The sequence below is a fragment of the Gekko japonicus genome, unplaced genomic scaffold (genome assembly GCF_001447785.1).
Source record: "Gekko japonicus isolate JY-2015 unplaced genomic scaffold, Gekko_japonicus_V1.1 scaffold47, whole genome shotgun sequence".
NCBI lineage: Eukaryota > Metazoa > Chordata > Lepidosauria > Squamata > Gekkonidae > Gekko > Gekko japonicus.
In genome coordinates this window covers 944,119-961,297 of record NW_015165235.1, presented here as the reverse complement: position 1 = coordinate 961,297, position 17,179 = coordinate 944,119, and the positions used below count along the sequence as shown (strand labels likewise).

Sequence of the window (17,179 nt, the reverse complement as noted above, 5' to 3'; positions counted from 1 at the left end):
GCCAGTGCACTCAATGCCCATGAGCTTCAGTGGCAGGAGTGCCCTGAAGGAGTAAGCCTCCCGAATGAATATTGCCACTCCTCCCCCCCCGCCCCTTGGCCCACGATTGGTGAAGGATCGAGAACTCAAGCAAAGCCAACTGGGAGAGAGCCATTGTCTCCCTGTCTTTCATCCAAGTCTTGGTCACGCACACCAGGTCCGCACCCTGCTCTAGCAGAAAATCTTGGAGGATTGAGGTCTTATTATTTATGGATCTGGAGTTGCACAACACCAATATCGGAGGGGGGTAATTAGTCCTAGCCCCTATACCTGCTACCTTCAGGATGGGACGCAGGCTGGAAGGGGGCTGAGGTCCTTCTCCGTCCCCTTCCCTTGGCTTCCTGCCTGGCCCCACTGCTATACTTTCCCCTCCCCAGGAGCACTGATATCCCTTGTCCAATCTTCGCCATCATAGGTGGCCTTCACAGTGCCTCAGACCAACCAGTAAGTTAGCTGATGGATAGAATATGCTGTTTGAGTGCTACTAGTAGCAGTCAGCAGTTCTCCTGATATTCCCAGTGCTGCTAATCCTTAACTAATCCATCTCTCTCCTAACAAATAATCCCTCTCTCCTATCTCACCCTATCTCCTCATTATAAGCCATCCAGTAATTCATTTCATCTAACAGTTGATTGCTGTATAATATCCCCATTCAGCTGGCCAGTGAATTAATAAAGGCCAATGAGAAATCACAGTCTTTACAAAAACCCACGTTAAACAACATTCAGTTCCTAAGCAATCAACTTTTACACAATTTACTCTATAAGAATCAATTTCAAGTAATCAATTCTGTTGTATTTTTCTGGTGGCTCTGAATACTGTTTGTAGGTTGTGTTTTTCCATAAGTTTTCCCATCTGATCAGTGATTCCTTTGATATTCGGCAAAAAACCCCACTTATCCTATGGGAGTGTTTTTCCTCAGTTGTTTGTTTTACCTTTGGTTTAATTGATCTTCTGATTTCATTCTTGTTGCTCTTGTTTGCTATTTAATATTTATAGCAGTGATGGCTAACTTCTGTTCATTTTTCTTTTCTTTATAAATGAAACTTTGGGTAAACTTACTTTGATTACTGTTCTGATGGAGCTTCTGGGGAGGGGTGAGCTGTGAGCTTCCTCCAGAAGCATCTGACTGGCGGGCGTAGGGAACAGAGTTCTGGGCTACATCGGTATATTGCTGGATGTTGCAGTGTAGCAGCGATTTGCAGCTGAGTTGGCTTATCCACATAGGACAATCCAGTTGCAAATAATTGTTGTTGTACAATAACACCACAATGTTCAGTAATGTGTGGATGCAGCTCTGGACTGCCTGGACCCTTGGTCTGATCCAACACGACAATTCTTAGATAAAACCAAGCTGAAGGAAGGGATCTGCTAGCTCTCCTGCACTCCCTATTTATATCATCTGACTATGTTGCAACCAGGAAGTTTGGTAGATGTCTACTTAAGGTGGAACATTATATGTTGCAAGCAATATAGGGGGGGGGGGTCTCATGTTTGCCTTGTGAAGCTAAATGGCATTTGATAGGGTGGAAAGGAAATGGGAGGAGACACTTAATGTTTTCCCTCAATCTGTCAGTTCTCCCCAGCAAATGCCACCCTCCTTACTTTTTTTTAATCCCACCCCAAATCTGGGCTTGGATAGAGATGTAAAATTTCCGGAAATTTTGAAGCTCGGAAAAAAACCCAGGTTTTTTCCAGTTTTTTTCAGGGGGGGGGAACGGAAAGTTTCGGAAAAATTGAAAAAAATGCTACATTAGCACTTCTTTTGTCTTTTCTAGATTGAAAGTCATTCTGTTACTTTAGGAACATAAAATATGACTATGGACATTTTTCCTTGGCATGAAATTATCACAACTAGCATATTAAAAATATAGTGTATCCAAACAGTTATTACAAACAGAATACCCGCCCACATGCAAAAACAAAACTGAAACCTTTTTCTTTTCTCGTGACAATAGCACCTCCTAAAGGAAGAAATGCATATTTGAACACCTTGTCTTAAAATATTTTATTCATCATGTTAAAATAAAATGTTCCATAATCAATTTTTTTTCCCTTTTGTTTTCTTTTTTCAATTTTTCCAATTTTTCGGGGAAAAACAAAAAAGGCTTCAGGGGAAAAAAACGTTTTTTTTCTGAATTTTTCCGTTTTTTTTCCGGGCCTTCACATCTCTAGGCTTGGAGCCTGGAAATAAACCCGATTTGTGTAACAGACTGGAAGGGCGTTCACAAGGAAGAACTGGGGTGTGGAGAGGTTTAAGCACTCACCTGCAAAGCCTCCCTTACAAATAAGCCCGGGTTGGCTTTTGTGTTTTTAATCCAGAGTTGCACCTGGGAACCTCACATTTGCTAGGGTGTGTAGCTCTTCTCTCTGAGACAGCTGTTGTACCAAAGCATAGCTTGTGAAGCATACTCCACAGACCTTGTAGAGGAGAACACATCTCTGGACACGAAGGCCAGGAGGGACTGTGTCTGACATTGTACAGATCCTGAGACATAATAAGGCTCTGCCTCACATGCGCATGCGCCCTCCCAGTGATCAACAAATCTGTATTATCCTCTCTCTGAATCGGTCTTCAGTTGTGTCTCAGTTGGAAAGGGTAGGAGAGACTGAGAGTTATTTTTAAAAAAATATTTAAGGTGAGTATCTCACCCGATTAAATTTAGAACTCAGCAACAATACTAGTTTTTCCCCAGAGTGTTTTGGCAGCGAGTTTGTGAAATAGGAAACCACTTTCACAAATACCCTCCTTCCCTTGTCCTTCTCTCCACCCCCACCCCAGTTAGACAACACACTTGGGAGAGGATCAGTGAAAAAGGAGACATAATTTCTTTCAGACACACACATTAAGTTAGAAATTTGATGATTTATCATATTTTCTGGCTTGGCTACGACCCCAGTGGAATCTGCTGTCCGACAGGCAGGGTGGCTGCTTTTTGTAATGCCTGTTGCAATGAAGGCCAGATAATGCTTGTAACATTTTGCCAGCATTTAGTGGAGGATTTAACCCTTTCCCCAGTGGCTGTTTTCCCTCTCAGATAGTCCTCCCAAATCGCTTTTCACTGCATGGGGTCCTGAGGGCAGGCAGAAAGCAGTTCTGGGGAGGAATTGTGAACAGAATGGGTTATGAGGATTGAGATCTGCTCCCCCCCCCCCATGCATACTGGTCTTCCACTGCCAATTTCTGCCTGCTGAGACTGCTTTTGGGTGTGGGTATTTTTTTTAAGGTCCAGTAAACGCCAAATGCATCTATGTATAATATCTAGCTTGCTTCCAAATATCTTTTTAATCTTCTACATGCATTGGAGAAACTATTGGACATGATTGTGATAGCAAACATGCCAGTACTTTGTTTCACTGCTTCTTAACAAAAAAAACAAAGTGAAAATTTCAGGAAGAGGTGAGGACTTTGCCCTGATTATGACAGCTCCAAAAATAATGGGCAAAAACATATAAAAGTCTTGACCGCATACTAACTTCTGCCTGCAAGAACCGAATGGTGACATCCTTTTTCATATTCATTGGCTGAATCGGTCTTACTTGGTCTCGGTTACAGTGTTCATTTTTGTAAGAATTGCAAATGCATCGATAAGTGATAATATAAGTAATTATGATTGTTTATTTAAAACATTTTATTCTGCTTTTCCTCCTGCTTGAAGAGGCTTAGAAAGTTATAATAAAAAGCACAGTCCTAATCGGCATCATTCAAGACTGGATGATTAACTAGCCACATGTTCATTGAGTGTCCTCATTTTACAATAGAGTCTAACAAAGCATAGAAGCTTGCAGATGTCTGTGCTGATTTCATACTTAGCTTTGCCATCGTGTGAACTGAGATGCAAGAGTGTCAGTTAAAGTAACTAAATGGAGTTTGAATACATCTCAATTAGCCTTTGGTAGCTGAGGTGAAAATCTGGCTTCTATCTCTTTGAGCTGTTTTATAAACCACTAACTTTCTCTTTTAGGGATGATTCTACCCCAGAAGATAATATTTGGAAAGGCATCCTCTCTGTGATTTTCTTCTTTCTAATAATCAGTGTATTAGCTTTTCCAAATGGTAAGTAATTTCATGTGTATTTATGTGCATTTTTCTTCTTTTTATCATGTTTCTCAGCCACTTCTTTTTTAAAAAATAGGGGTTTGCGCCAGTCTCCTACCCATACATGAAGGGTTCTTAGGCAGTGTGTTTCAGAACTACTCCAGAGTAGTAGTCTGTTTGTTTTAAGCATGGAGAATGGTTTGATTTAGGATAGGTCAGTCTTTCAGTCTGGTTCCTTAAATTGTCACCCAGGTGGGGTTTCTCACTTGAAGCAAGTGTATAAATTCAGCAGAATCCAGCGGTAAAGCCCTTCCTTCCTTCCTTCCTTCCTTCCTTCCTTCCTTCCTTCCTTCCTTCCTTCCTTCCTTCCTTCCCAGAGGAATGTTCAGAAATGTGATCTCCCATCTGCAGCCTGAAATTGTACAGCATCTTGATTCTGCTGGATTTACAAACTGGCACTTAGGTGGGTTCCTGGAAAGGCATCCGGCAAAGCTGTACAACAGGACAGTTATGACCGCAATGTGTAGCTGAAAAGGCATGCAAGATGAGTTGTGCACACTGTAATTCTCCTGTTTTGGCCCTGATTTACTTTTCTTTTGTGTGAACAAAGACTCTTGGTGGAAGGAACAGAACCCACCCACCCCCATGGTCCCCTGCTGATACATTTTAGTTAATTTATATATTACTATCCTGTTGCTGGCAGAGTCAAGCCCTTAAAGAGGAACCACCAGCCTCCTTCCCTTGTTTCAGCTTTCTTCCATGTATTAATGTTACTTGGGGCCTTCCTGGGGCAGTGTTAAGGGACCGTCAACCTTCCATGGATCAGAAGGGGTTTGTACTCCATCAGACATGTAAAAACATATTTGGTGAGTGGGGGTATAATAGCTAAGAGAATGGATCTGTGAGGTCACCATTTCAAATCTGATCCCTGCCATGATCTCACCAGGTGACCGTAAGCAAGCTACTGTATCTAAATCTTAGTTTTTCAACTGCAACGTGGGGTTAATAATACCAGCCTACACTACTGGTCTTTTGTCAGGGTTGCTTTGGTAATATGTTAGAAGGCAACAATGAAAGCACTGTGTCTGTAGCAGAAACAACATCGAACAGGAATTGAAATAAAAAGCAGGCTACACAGTCTTAAGGTTTTCAATTAGAGAACTGTGCTTCTAAAATGGAAACGTCTGCTTTTTTTCTGCCTTGCAGCCAATAAGATTAAATTTCTTCGCCTTTCTTCTTGTGATTATGTATTTAAAATACTGTGAATCCCATCTACCTCTTCATCAGAAACACTGCAATGGAAAAAAAATAGCCTTATTATTTTAAATAATCCGTGAGATGCTCCCCAAAAGAGAAAGGGAAGTTAATGGAAATAAAAATAAAGGCTGTGATCAGTGTTCCCTCTAAGCTGAGTTAGTGTGAGCTAGCTCACACTAACTCAGCTTAGAGGGAACATTGGCTGTGATCCTAAGTGTTCCCGCTTGTGTGCAAGTCCCATTAACATCTGTGAGATTTATGGCTCAGTAAATATGCTTAGGATCAGGGTGAGAATGTGGTTTCCCCCCCTGCTGTCTAATGGGGAAAGTGCCTTATGCTGAGTTCAGACCCTTGGTGCACATAGGTCAGCAGCAGCTCTCTGAGATCGCATTCATCCTTCACACTGGTATCCCACTTTCCCTCAAGTCTCGGACAGAAGTCCTTTCCAAGCTAATGCTTCAACTGAAAATGTCAGGGATTAGAGTGGACTTTTTACATTCAAGGCATGTGCTCTAGCAGTGAGCTGCGTGTTGTAATTGAAAAAGATTCAGGTCAAGTTCCTATTAAGCTTGAAACGCTGTTGGCTTGATCCTTTGTGTATTTACTCAGAAGCAAATCCCGCTAAGTTCCGTGGGGTTTACTCCCACATTGTTTGCCTAGGTGTTCGGCCTAAGAAGCTTTTTTTCCTTTGTTCTGAATTAAGTAAAGTTTTGTTTTTAAATTGAGATTAGTGGGTTAGGCCTATTTGCCACTTAGCTTATCCCATGAATTTCATATTCTTATATGTAAGAGCTTGCCTAGAGATCTGTCATCATTTAAAAAAAAAAAAAAGACCCTGGCTACAGAGGCTGTTTGTTATCTTGTCATTGCCATTGTTAGCACTAGATTAAGAGAGTGTGGTTTACAATGTGAAGCTTTAGGTAAATGCTCCACTATAGAAAGGAAGCAAAACTCCATAAATCTTGGTTAACTGCAGCCTACTGTTTAGTGTTCAATCCTGCTTCCCTCTTCCATGGAAAATTCTGTATGATTGCATTGGGAAGCCTGGTAGCTATGGCCATTATCTATAGCAGATGGTCCCTTGGTCCTGCCAAGGTAAATCAACTATGTCTAGCAATCGTGTGACATATAAGTGGAGGGTATTGCACTATCTGATTGAAGCAGTCCTTGTATTCGGTCCTGGGTGTTCTTGGCAAGTGACTGAATACCAGGGAGCACTCAGACAGGGAGATATAGCTGCTGATAAGAGCACTTTATAACTCCCCCAGGACTAGCTAGTTTCCCTGGCTACCATTGCCAGAACTGTCTGCCCTAGTAGCTGGGCTACAGAAGAAGCGGTGAGCAGCAGCCAGAATACCTCCCCAGAGTGATGTCGTTGCTAGGGGCTCCCAAGAAGCATTCACTCCATCATCCAAACTGCTGGTTATCAAACAGTGTCTAGTATCCCAGAGGAGTAATTGAGATCTTGCTGTATTGCCGAGGACACTCAAGCTACACATTATGAAGCCGGGCACCCGATAAATGTGAGCCTAAATCACTCGAAGGGGAAGGCCATGAAACACAGCAGTTGTGTACCTTCGGCAGCCCAGGGCACTGAGGGTTCGAGAGGCTTCAGACACCTCAAAATAAACCGCTTTGAGCCATATAATCTGGATTTGTATTTGATCTTAGCTGGTGCCTATTAAAGGTATTTATTTCAGTGGTGTAGCCAAGAGGACCGATTTTCCACACGAATTCAAGCTGTGTCTGTGGTATTTGATATCCCGGGGGCTATCTAATGTCTGGCTTACAGGACGTTTTAGGTGGCCTGTCTGGCAGCATTTTATGATGAGAGTGCAGGAGAGTACCTTTGCTATAGGAATGTGTATACTTAAGCAAGCTCTTGCATACTGTAATTGAAATCAAGTGCATCACAGAAAATTAGCATATTCAGAATGAACTGAAAGTAAGCCTCAGAAACTGAGAAAAGAGAAATGAGTGCTCAGGATAGAAGTGCTTCTTTAAAAGAATGTGGGTACATAACAAGAGGCTCTTATCTTAGGGGATCAGAGAGGAGTTATATACTTTGAACTGTCTTGATCAGGACAGCTATCAATGATGTGGGACAGAAAAAAAATCCTGGTGCTATATTTTCCCGTGGAAAAATTTCCACCCCACATATGTAAATATAGGCCATCTACAGTTGACAGAGCTAGTGCACTGCTACAGTAGGTGGGCTTAATATGGGATGTAAAACATGGACAAACCCCAGTGCTTGTACACGGTCCAGGCTTGTACATAGTGTTCTTTTGCTAACATTATTTAAATTATGTAACTTTGAATCGGAAAATTTTCTGATTCAGTACTTTCCCAGATAACCCACATTGCTGTAAACTACACAAAAGGCATGCTCCTTCTCTGTAACCCTTAGCAAGTTCAGATCATTTCTGTGGAGTGGTAGAGCCATGGTAGAGGGGTTCGAGAGCCATGGTAGAGGGGTTCGAGACCCAGGTTTGAATCCTCACTGTGCTATGGAAGGTTGCTGGGTGACCTTGGGCTAGTCACTCTCTGCCTAACCCACTTCACAGGGGTTTTGTTACCATAAAAGCCACTCTGGTGTGGTGGTTAGAGTGTTGGAGTGTTGGTGTGTAAGTTTCAGCACCTACATCTCCCAGATCTATTTGACAGCTGACAGATGCTATAGACCAGATCCAGCCAGTTTAGACTTGTCTGGGCAAAGACACAGTCATAATGAGTCAGCACTGTCCTGATTGGCTGACATATGTATATATGTAGAAATGTACCAATGTACTGTTCCCCTTGTTGGTGGATGGAGTCTGGCGAAGCAGTTTGTCTGCGGACTGTATATACTGTAAATAAATTCCTGTACATACCGTATTTTTCGGACCATAAGACGCACCTGACCATAAGACGCACCTAGTTTTTAGAGGAGGAAAACAGAGAAAAAAATATTCTGAACCCTGGGGCTCAGTATTCGGTCCATAAGACGCACACACTTTTCCCCTCACTTTTTTTTGGAAGAAAAAGTGCGTCTTATGGTCCAAAAAATACGGTAGTTACCGCTGGACTGAGTAAGTGTGGTTTACTATTGGAAGCCTCTGGTGAGAGACAGTCTGCTGTGCGTGCAGAACTGCTTCAAGGTGCTGGTTCACACAAACACACGCACTGTGTGACATGGAGTAGGAACTGGGAGACACAGGTTTGAATCCCCGCTCTGCCATGGAAGGTCTCCAGGTGACCTTGGCCTTGTCATTCCCTCAGCCTAACCTACCTCATAGGCTTGCTGTTGAAAAGGTAAAGAGCTAGTTTGGTGTAGTGGTTAAGTGCGCAGACTCTAATCTGGCAGAACCGGGTTTGATTCCCCACTCCTCCACTTGCACCTGCTGGATGACCTTGGGCAAGCCATAGTTCTGGCACTGCTGTTCTTGAAAAAGAGCAGTTCCTGTCAGAGCTCTCTCAGCCCCACCTACCTCACAGGGTGTCTGTTGTGGGGAGGGGAAGGGAAAGGAGTTTGTAAGCCGCTCTGAGACTCCCTTGGGTAGTGAAGGGCGGGGTATAAATCCAATCTCTTCTCTTCTTCTTCTAAACTGGAGGAATAGAGAATGATGAGGAAAGAGAGTATGAATATCTAAAACAGAAAAGCTGCTTTGGGCTGCTCCCTAAAAACTTGTTACGGTAATTAAAGTTCTTGGATTAATTCTAATGTCAAAGTTGTACGGTTTAGGAGTACAAAGTTTAATGTTGTCTTGAAGGCAAACAGTTAAAGATGGGTGAGCCCCATCTCCAGTGACCTATGAGTTTTGCTGCTTCCCCAATGGGATGAGTTCTTAGTAAGGGACAGGGTGTAAGTCCATCAAATTCACAGAACGACTCCAAATGTAGGCAATACTGTGGGTACATGTTATGATGTTCTGCAAGCAGCACTCACATGAATATATGTAAAAAAAAACCCACGTTTTCCCAGAGCTCTAGAGATGGAAGGAGTCAGCTCAGTTCTTGGTGGCTTTGACTGAGTCCTGCAAAACAAATGGGATGGCAACTTCTGAGTATACACGTTTCTGTCCAAACATTAGTAGTCTAGGTTCAGCATCCTCTTTAATGGATTTAGGTAAGAACCTCAATTTGTTACAAAGCTGGTATAGAATTGCATCTTTTTGGTTGTTCTAAGCATCTCTTGAGTTTACCTTTAGGTATATTATTGCAGGGGGCTTTTGTGTATCAGTTCATTTTCCTTTAACAGTAATTTCTCCTTACAGGGCCTTTTACTCGCCCACACCCTGCAATATGGCGCATGGTTTTTGGTAAGTCTGTTTAAACAATATATTTCTGTATTATTCTAAATAATAATCTAGGATTCCAGGGGCGCCTTAAAGGGTAATGAAATTTATTCCTGCAGCATGAGCGTTCGATGAGTCAGAGCTCATTTCATCAGATGTATGCATCAGTTCATCCATTCGACAGATAATGTCTATATTAAAAGCTGCAACAACCAATAGAGGTTTTGTGTGTGTGTGTGTATTGGGGGGGGGGGGGGGGAGGACTTCCAAAGAGAGGCCAGGTTAAAACAAACTTCAGTCAAATCAGTCCACTCAGAGTGGGTGAGGGTCGCTCCCAGATGTTGATAGTTGGGAAAAGTAGGATAAACATAAAATCAGATATACTTAATCTACAATCTATTGAGTTGGAATTCTGTTCTTAAACTAGTAAATACATCTAGTGGAGTGATTTCTCTTATCCCTGTGACAACAGACATTTCAAAATGTTGATGCAAAGATTAATGGAAGGAAATACAAACAACCTAGTTGAGGACCCAAACTGTAAATGCTGATTTTTACAGGCTTCTTTGTGAGTCACTAAAGTTCTCCTGTGCTTATAGCTGCTCTTTTCATCATGATCTGTTGAGATCTTTCTATCCCAGCTTTGCTAGTTTTTTTCGTTATTGGATGGGACGAAATGTTGTGTTTATTGTTTTTGTATGATTAAAATTTTCCTTGTCAGCTGACTCCAGTACTTGCTGTTGAAATGCAGAATATACATTTTCTTAATGATTAAATAAATAAAACTTCTCTGCAAGAGTTAACATGTTTGAAGTGCACTGGGTCTTGCTTGTTGCATTCATCAAATTGCCTCCATGCCTACCATTTAAAGATTAGTGGAGTATCTTTTTGAACTTTCAGGGGCATAGCACAAAGCCAGTTCAGATGCTCTTGTTACATATGATTACTACTTGTGAGTGAGTTCACTGTACTTTTAAAAATAGGCGCTGAGTATCAGACAAAAAGGAGTGGAAGACTGGAACACACAGCTGTACCCAGTCATCTCTCACTGCTGACCATACTTTGGTGCTCAGAGTGGGGTGGGGTGTGCAAAAAGCCTTCCCGCTTTTGCCACCTCTGTGAACATTTAAAGCCAGGGTTAAGCTTCAGTCTGTTGAAAGATTTGGGGAAAGTTTCCAAGAGTTCCTGAGATACTTTGGAAAATAGGACCCTGGCCTCCTGACACACTGAGATAGTTTCAAAAGTGTCACCCTGTATAGTTATAGTGTGCAGAACCTCCGAGCATCTGCTGCTGTTTTGTTAAGGTTGCAGCTGAGTTTCCATCATGAAGAAACCTTTGGATGCCCTTCAAAAACCTCAGCAAAGATGCATCTGCTCCATGAATAATGGATTATACCTTTTTGGCTGCTGTTCCATTTTTGTTCCAGATCCTGGAACGCTTCTTTGAACCTGTCCATGCTAACAACATACCAAAACGAGGGTTGGGAGTAGACCATGACAATCAGACATTCAGAGTATTTTGATTACAGCTCATAATTTGATCTTTAATTTACTTGCATCACAAATGCGAGTGTAAAAAACATTTCATTGTTTGGCTTGTTCTGATTGCCAGGCAATGCTACTACTAATGTAACATCAACATAAGAAGAGCTTCGATGGATCAGACCAAAGGTCTATGCAGTCCTGTACCCTGTTTCCCGCAAAAGTCAACCACATGTCACTGGGAAACCTAGAAGTAGGACGGGGAGTCCAAGGCCTCATGGAGGCTCTTTTGCTGCTCCCCAACAACTGGTATTTAAATGTACACTGGGTACAAACGAGGTTCCATTTTGCCATAACAGCCACCGATAAATCTATTCTCCCTCTTAAGCTATCTGACAACATTATACTGACAACATTATACTGTGAGGCTGTTAATACAGTTGTTTACAGAAGTACTTTCTAGGATTTGCAGTACAGTTGAGAATGATCTCAATAGAGGTAAACTTCCAACATTTGTAATTTATGCACACGTGGGGGGGGGGCTGAGGTCTGTAGTACTGATACATAAATTAATTGTTTGTGTGTGGTTTTAGGGTATTGTTCTTTGAACAAACATTTTAAGTATCTAGCCCACAAAAAAAATATTCATCAGTAAACCACCCCCCTCTGAATTTGTTCTCCTGCAGGTTTGAGTGTTCTCTATTTTCTGTTTCTGGTATTCCTGCTATTTCTGAACTTTGAGCAGGTAAAATCTGTGATGTACTGGCTGGACCCCAATCTCCGATATGCCACAAGAGAAGCGGATATCATGGTGTGTATTCTTAGCACTGTAGAGGAAGTTTGACCACCTTTGTCCCCTTAATAAAAACAAAGCCGCATCAGCAACTTCTTTGGGGGGAAAAAATAGAACATAATTTTGAATTTTCCCTAGATACAGGGAAGGATAACAGAAGTACCTCAGAATAAATAATATTTACAAGGATTGTTGATAGCAAAATGATCATAACGTGATCAGAGCACCTTGCCTAACTAAAGCATTTGAAGCTTTTTGAATAAGGTGCATATTTCATGAACATTTTCACCCAATGTGGTAGACTTTCTTGGGCAATTTTCTGTAGGGGGTGGGGTGCTGCAAAGAAAAGGTCATACTGCTCAACATGCTCAGTCAGCAGCCTCTTCAGAACCCTTATCAGCTGCAACTTCAGTGCTGTATTTTCTTTGGTATAATAGCTCACCCTTTAAGGAATACTGATATTCACCAAACCAATCAGATTTGGCTGTGGGATGACATCACTGGGGAGAAATAAAGCTAGATCAGAGTGAGGGCAATGCATTCAGGGTATTGGTACTCCGCATCACTGCTTAAGCAAATAATGCAAGACAGCATGCTAATTTGGTAACAGGATTTGGCATTTTGGAGGTTTGCAAAATCTGGATTTTCTGACACGGAATTTGGGTTTTCTTGACTTGTGCATATACCCAGCCCTTAAAGTAATTATCCTTCAAACATAAACATTTTTTTTTCAAATTATGAATAAATGTTCATGTGATGCACTGAGAACCAGTAGTATAGAATGCATTCAAAAAAACATTGCTATCGATAGAAAATAGGCAAGTCGATGACTGTTACCCAGCATTACGTGTGGTTAGCAAGAGAATGTGTGGAAGCAGAATATTCTCTGGTTTCAGAGTGGTTTGGAGTTTATTTCACCTGAAAATGTTTCCAAAATAGACTTGCTTGCTGATTTCACTTTGTCTCTTCCTTCTCCCCCTTCCCCAGGAGTATGCTGTGAACTGCCATGTTATCACTTGGGAGCGGATCCTGAGCCATTTGGATATATTTGCTTTTGGGCATTTCTGGGGCTGGGCAATGAAAGCATTGTTGATCCGTAGCTATGGGCTTTGTTGGACTATTAGCATCACCTGGGAGCTCACAGAGGTAGGTGGTTCACTGCAAGGAGATGGGAACATATGAGGCAGGTAATGTTCTTTGAGGCACCTGTCCAGCTCATGGTAGACTGGGCTGGGAGCTACACTCCTCTGAAGCCTTGCAAAATGTCTTTGTTCCAGGAAGATGTGTGTATCCTTGAGGTAGGATGTGTCTGATTCAGCCACTGATGTGGCTTTGTTGGCAGTTTGCCACCACTACAGGCCCAATAATTTACATAGTTAAATTAAATTACTTACCCCATTAATTTGATACATGCATTAAGTATTCTTTGAAATCTTTCTTGCTGCACAAAAACATTTAGTGCATGTGAGTCAGGTGGGGCGTGTATCTTCCGGACAGTATACCCAAACACATTACTGAATTACTGTAGCAGTCTTAAGAGAGGGCACCTTGATGAGGAAGCTGTCTGCAGAGTGTAACTGGCATAGGACGATGAGTCTCTATAAGTATGAAGGCCCTAGGCCAAGGAGGGCTTGAATGCTACTAGCTAGCACTTTGAATTGGGCCCAGAAGCAAACAGGTAGCCAGGACAGTTGTTATAGACTGGAGTTAGGTGTTCTGAGCAGGTGACCCCAGAAAGAGGCCTTGCTATTGCATTTTGTATACATTGGAGCTTCTGTGACTTCTTCAGAGGCCGCCCCATAAAGCGCAAGATCCATGTGAATAAGCATCCTTCTCTGTGCCATCTATTCTAAGGGATGACCGATTGGCAGCTTGTGAGCTGGTTCCAGCTGCCCAAACTATTTATATCCCTGGCCATAAGCAATCCCCATATATATAAGAACCTCTTCCATTTATGTAAGAGAATGGGACAACAGCATAAGTGGAGCCATTGTCTTTAGTTACAGCTGAAGTGAGCTGGGATAGCATAGTGTATTGAGAAAATGTGCTGTGATGAGTCAAGTCTCACCTCTTCCACAGATGCATTAGGTGGCCATACACCAACCACTCTGTCTCTTCCTCTTGCTCTTGGATTCAACCCCATCTGCAGCACTGAAAGAATACTGGCCTACTTTTATGGGGTGGCAGTTGTAAGGACTGCAACCATGATGATAACATATGTGAAGTGCTTTGAACATAGAAACTTTCTATATAAAATCTATATGTAGTCCATGCAGTCTAGCACCAAGTGAATTTCAAGTCCTTAACCTTCATGGATGCAGCCAAAAATTCAGTCACCAGGATGACAGCATTTTTATGTGTGATTATAAAGTACTGTTATATAAGTGAAATGCTTTTGCTCCTATAACATTTGTTACAGCTTGGATGTTAGTATTACCTGTGATCTACACTACTGAGCATCAGTCCCAAAGCTGGCTAGGCTAACCTTTATTTTCAAGAAGCTACAGTGTTGTAGCCTAGTACTTTGACCTAAGGCTGATCCTCAGTATTGGGCAAGATTTAAAGCACAAGCCAAACATTTTGACAAGGTGATATGAAATTTCTGCTGATGGATTGAAACAGTATGCATGTCACAGATTCTTGAGTCAAATCAACCTACAGGGCTATTTTTACTGCCATTTAAATTGATCGCATAACCCTGCAACCTTGGATCATAAGCTGCTTAATGTAGGAAACAGTTTAGTAAGTTCCCTCTGGAACATCCCATCCCATGTAGCTTACTGGTGCACACTATGTAGTTATCAGTTCCTTTCCTTGATGATCTCATGAGGAAATCTGCTGCCCCTTGTCTGTGACATGTTGCATCTTCTTTGGCATGCTCTCAACAGTTAAAATTGTGCTTGCTGCATAATGTGGTGGATTGGCAGCTCAATTGCTTTTGCTTTTTGTTCTATTAAAATATTATAAAGGCTGGACTGGGTGACAATGAATAGCCTTTTGTGCCTAAGAAAATACAGAAAACTCTCTGGATCTCAAACAGTTGCTTTCTTGAACACCATTTTCAGAGTCAGAATACTCCCAGCAACCCAATTCTAAGTCTTAACTGTGCCAGAGACTGCAAGTGTTTGATGCTCAGTAGCAAGATGGGGCCAAACTTGATGTTGCTCCAGTTCTGCAGAGACAGTTCAGCTGAGTCAGTGCAAAGGATCAGGATGTTAATTCTGCCTCTCTTTTTTTCTAATTGATCCCCCCCCAACTGAATAATCATTGCAGAGCAACATGCTTACAACTATAAGTCAAGCTTGTACTTAAAGTTACCCATCTGGCATTTTCATTTGCCTCTCCAGGAGTGAAAACCATAAGGTCATTTTTGCTTGGAAAGCTGTCTCTCGATCAGTGCACTAATGCCAGATGCTTCTTTTTGAATGCCTGTTAGATAGGGAAAGGTTAGAACAGGTTTTTACTCTTTGGATGACAAGAGAAGGTGCTATAAGGGTAACTCAGAACAGGTCTACTCAGAATCCTACTCAGATTTGTTCAGTGGGGCTTACTCCCAGGAAGGTGTTCTTAGAATTGCACTGAATATGTGTCGACGGTTCAGGAGGTGATGCTGTCATTATCACTGTGATTTCAATCTGTGTTGACTGAGTTTCTTCCCTATATAAAATTTGCTGGAGGTTCTAATCTGATAAAACCACCATTAATAATTGCTAGTGGCCAAGAACCCAAATGTAGAAGGGTAGACTTATATGGGGAGAGAAGTTCTTAAGACATTGCCAGTGAATCTGGCAAATTTTGCACTGCTGATTTCTAGGTTGAGTTAATTGAAGCACAGTAATTTAGAACAAGCCTTTAACAGTGCAAAGATACAAAATTATTAGTTGTAGCAAAACAATTCTGTTTAGTGAAAGGTGTTGGCGCATCATGCGGCAACCAATTTAGCACTGAATGATAATGTTCCTGGAAATATGCAACTGTGATGTGAGAAAACAAGCAGTTATCATTTTCATGCTGAGAAGTGCAAGCTGATCCAGAGCTCTCTGAAATCCTGAGCTGATAGACTTTTGTCAAATTCAGCTGAATTCTGAAAAGTATTTTCTGTATTTTCAGCATCTGTGGTTGTGTAAAATCATGTTCTTAGGTTTAAAGAGGGAAAAAAACCTTTTTACCTGTATGGATTTCTCACCCCAAATCTCTTTGCTGTATTCTGTAGCTGTTCTTCATGCATCTGCTGCCTAATTTTGCTGAATGCTGGTGGGATCAAGTCATTTTGGACATCCTGCTATGTAACGGGGGTGGCATCTGGTTGGGCATGGTAGTTTGTCGTTTCTTGGAGATGAGGACCTATCACTGGGCCAGCTTCAAGTAGGTCTCAAGTACAAGCCAATAAGCATTATGTTAATAATACTGCTGTGTAAAAACTCTGAAACTGTGTGTAAATTGCAGAGGTTGTTCAATTACAGACCATTAAAAAGCTTTACAGTGCAATCCTGAGCAGAGTTATATCCTTCTAAGCTTATCAACTTCTGTGTACTTAGAAACATGTAACCCTGTTTAGGATTGTACTGTGAAGCTTGAGTGTGCAATGCCAAATTATGATTTGAAGTTGTAGCTGAAATGTCTCATTGTCAATTAAAAAAAAAACCAGAAGGAGCTATTGGGTAGTAAAGTACAGAACACTATATTTACACTTTCCCCAGTTCCCTACTTGCCTCCCTTTTATAAGAACATTTTTTTCTGAAATAATTTTTATTATCTTCTGTATTTCCAGTCTGAGGTGTATAGCCTGCTCTTCACCCTCCCTCTCTTTCTGTTTTTATGGCCATGACATTAAGCCAGGACAGATAATAACAAAATTTAAGTAAAAACACAAAAGTGTAAAATTATAAGCATATAATAATCCTTCCAAATGGACATCACAAACATAACACCATATTGACGCATAAAATTCAGGCCGCTGTCCATCCTACGTGAATCAAAATAGATTTGATGCAATTTTGCTAATCCTCAAAGGGACAAAAAGAGGTTGCTTTCTGTAGGATCTCTTTGTTATCATTTGCAAACAAGTACTCATTTTTAAAAGAATAAACTAGAATGATATCCATGCCCCTTTATCAGCAGTGGGGAAATTTGTCTGCAGTAGGGCAACTTAACAAGCCTTCAAGAGTACTGTCAGTTTGCTGTTTCACTGCAGATATGATGGTGTGTGCTAAAAAAATATTTCTCCAAAGCACCATGGAACTATGACATATGGTCCTTTGGGTTCTGGCATATATCTTGTATTTTATATTG

At 41.5% G+C, this 17,179-nt stretch overlaps 1 protein-coding gene across 1 annotated transcript in view; it reads left to right on the top strand.

Moving 5' to 3' along the window:
- Window positions 1-17,179, top strand: part of PTDSS1 (phosphatidylserine synthase 1) — a 44,419-nt gene that overhangs the window by 8,793 nt on the left and 18,447 nt on the right. Inside the window, exons 2-6 of the mRNA XM_015409862.1 lie at window positions 4,005-4,096; window positions 9,592-9,636; window positions 11,781-11,905; window positions 12,875-13,033; window positions 16,101-16,252. Coding sequence (XP_015265348.1) covers window positions 4,005-4,096; window positions 9,592-9,636; window positions 11,781-11,905; window positions 12,875-13,033; window positions 16,101-16,252 — 573 coding nt within the window. The remainder of the gene's footprint in view (window positions 1-4,004; window positions 4,097-9,591; window positions 9,637-11,780; window positions 11,906-12,874; window positions 13,034-16,100; window positions 16,253-17,179) is intronic.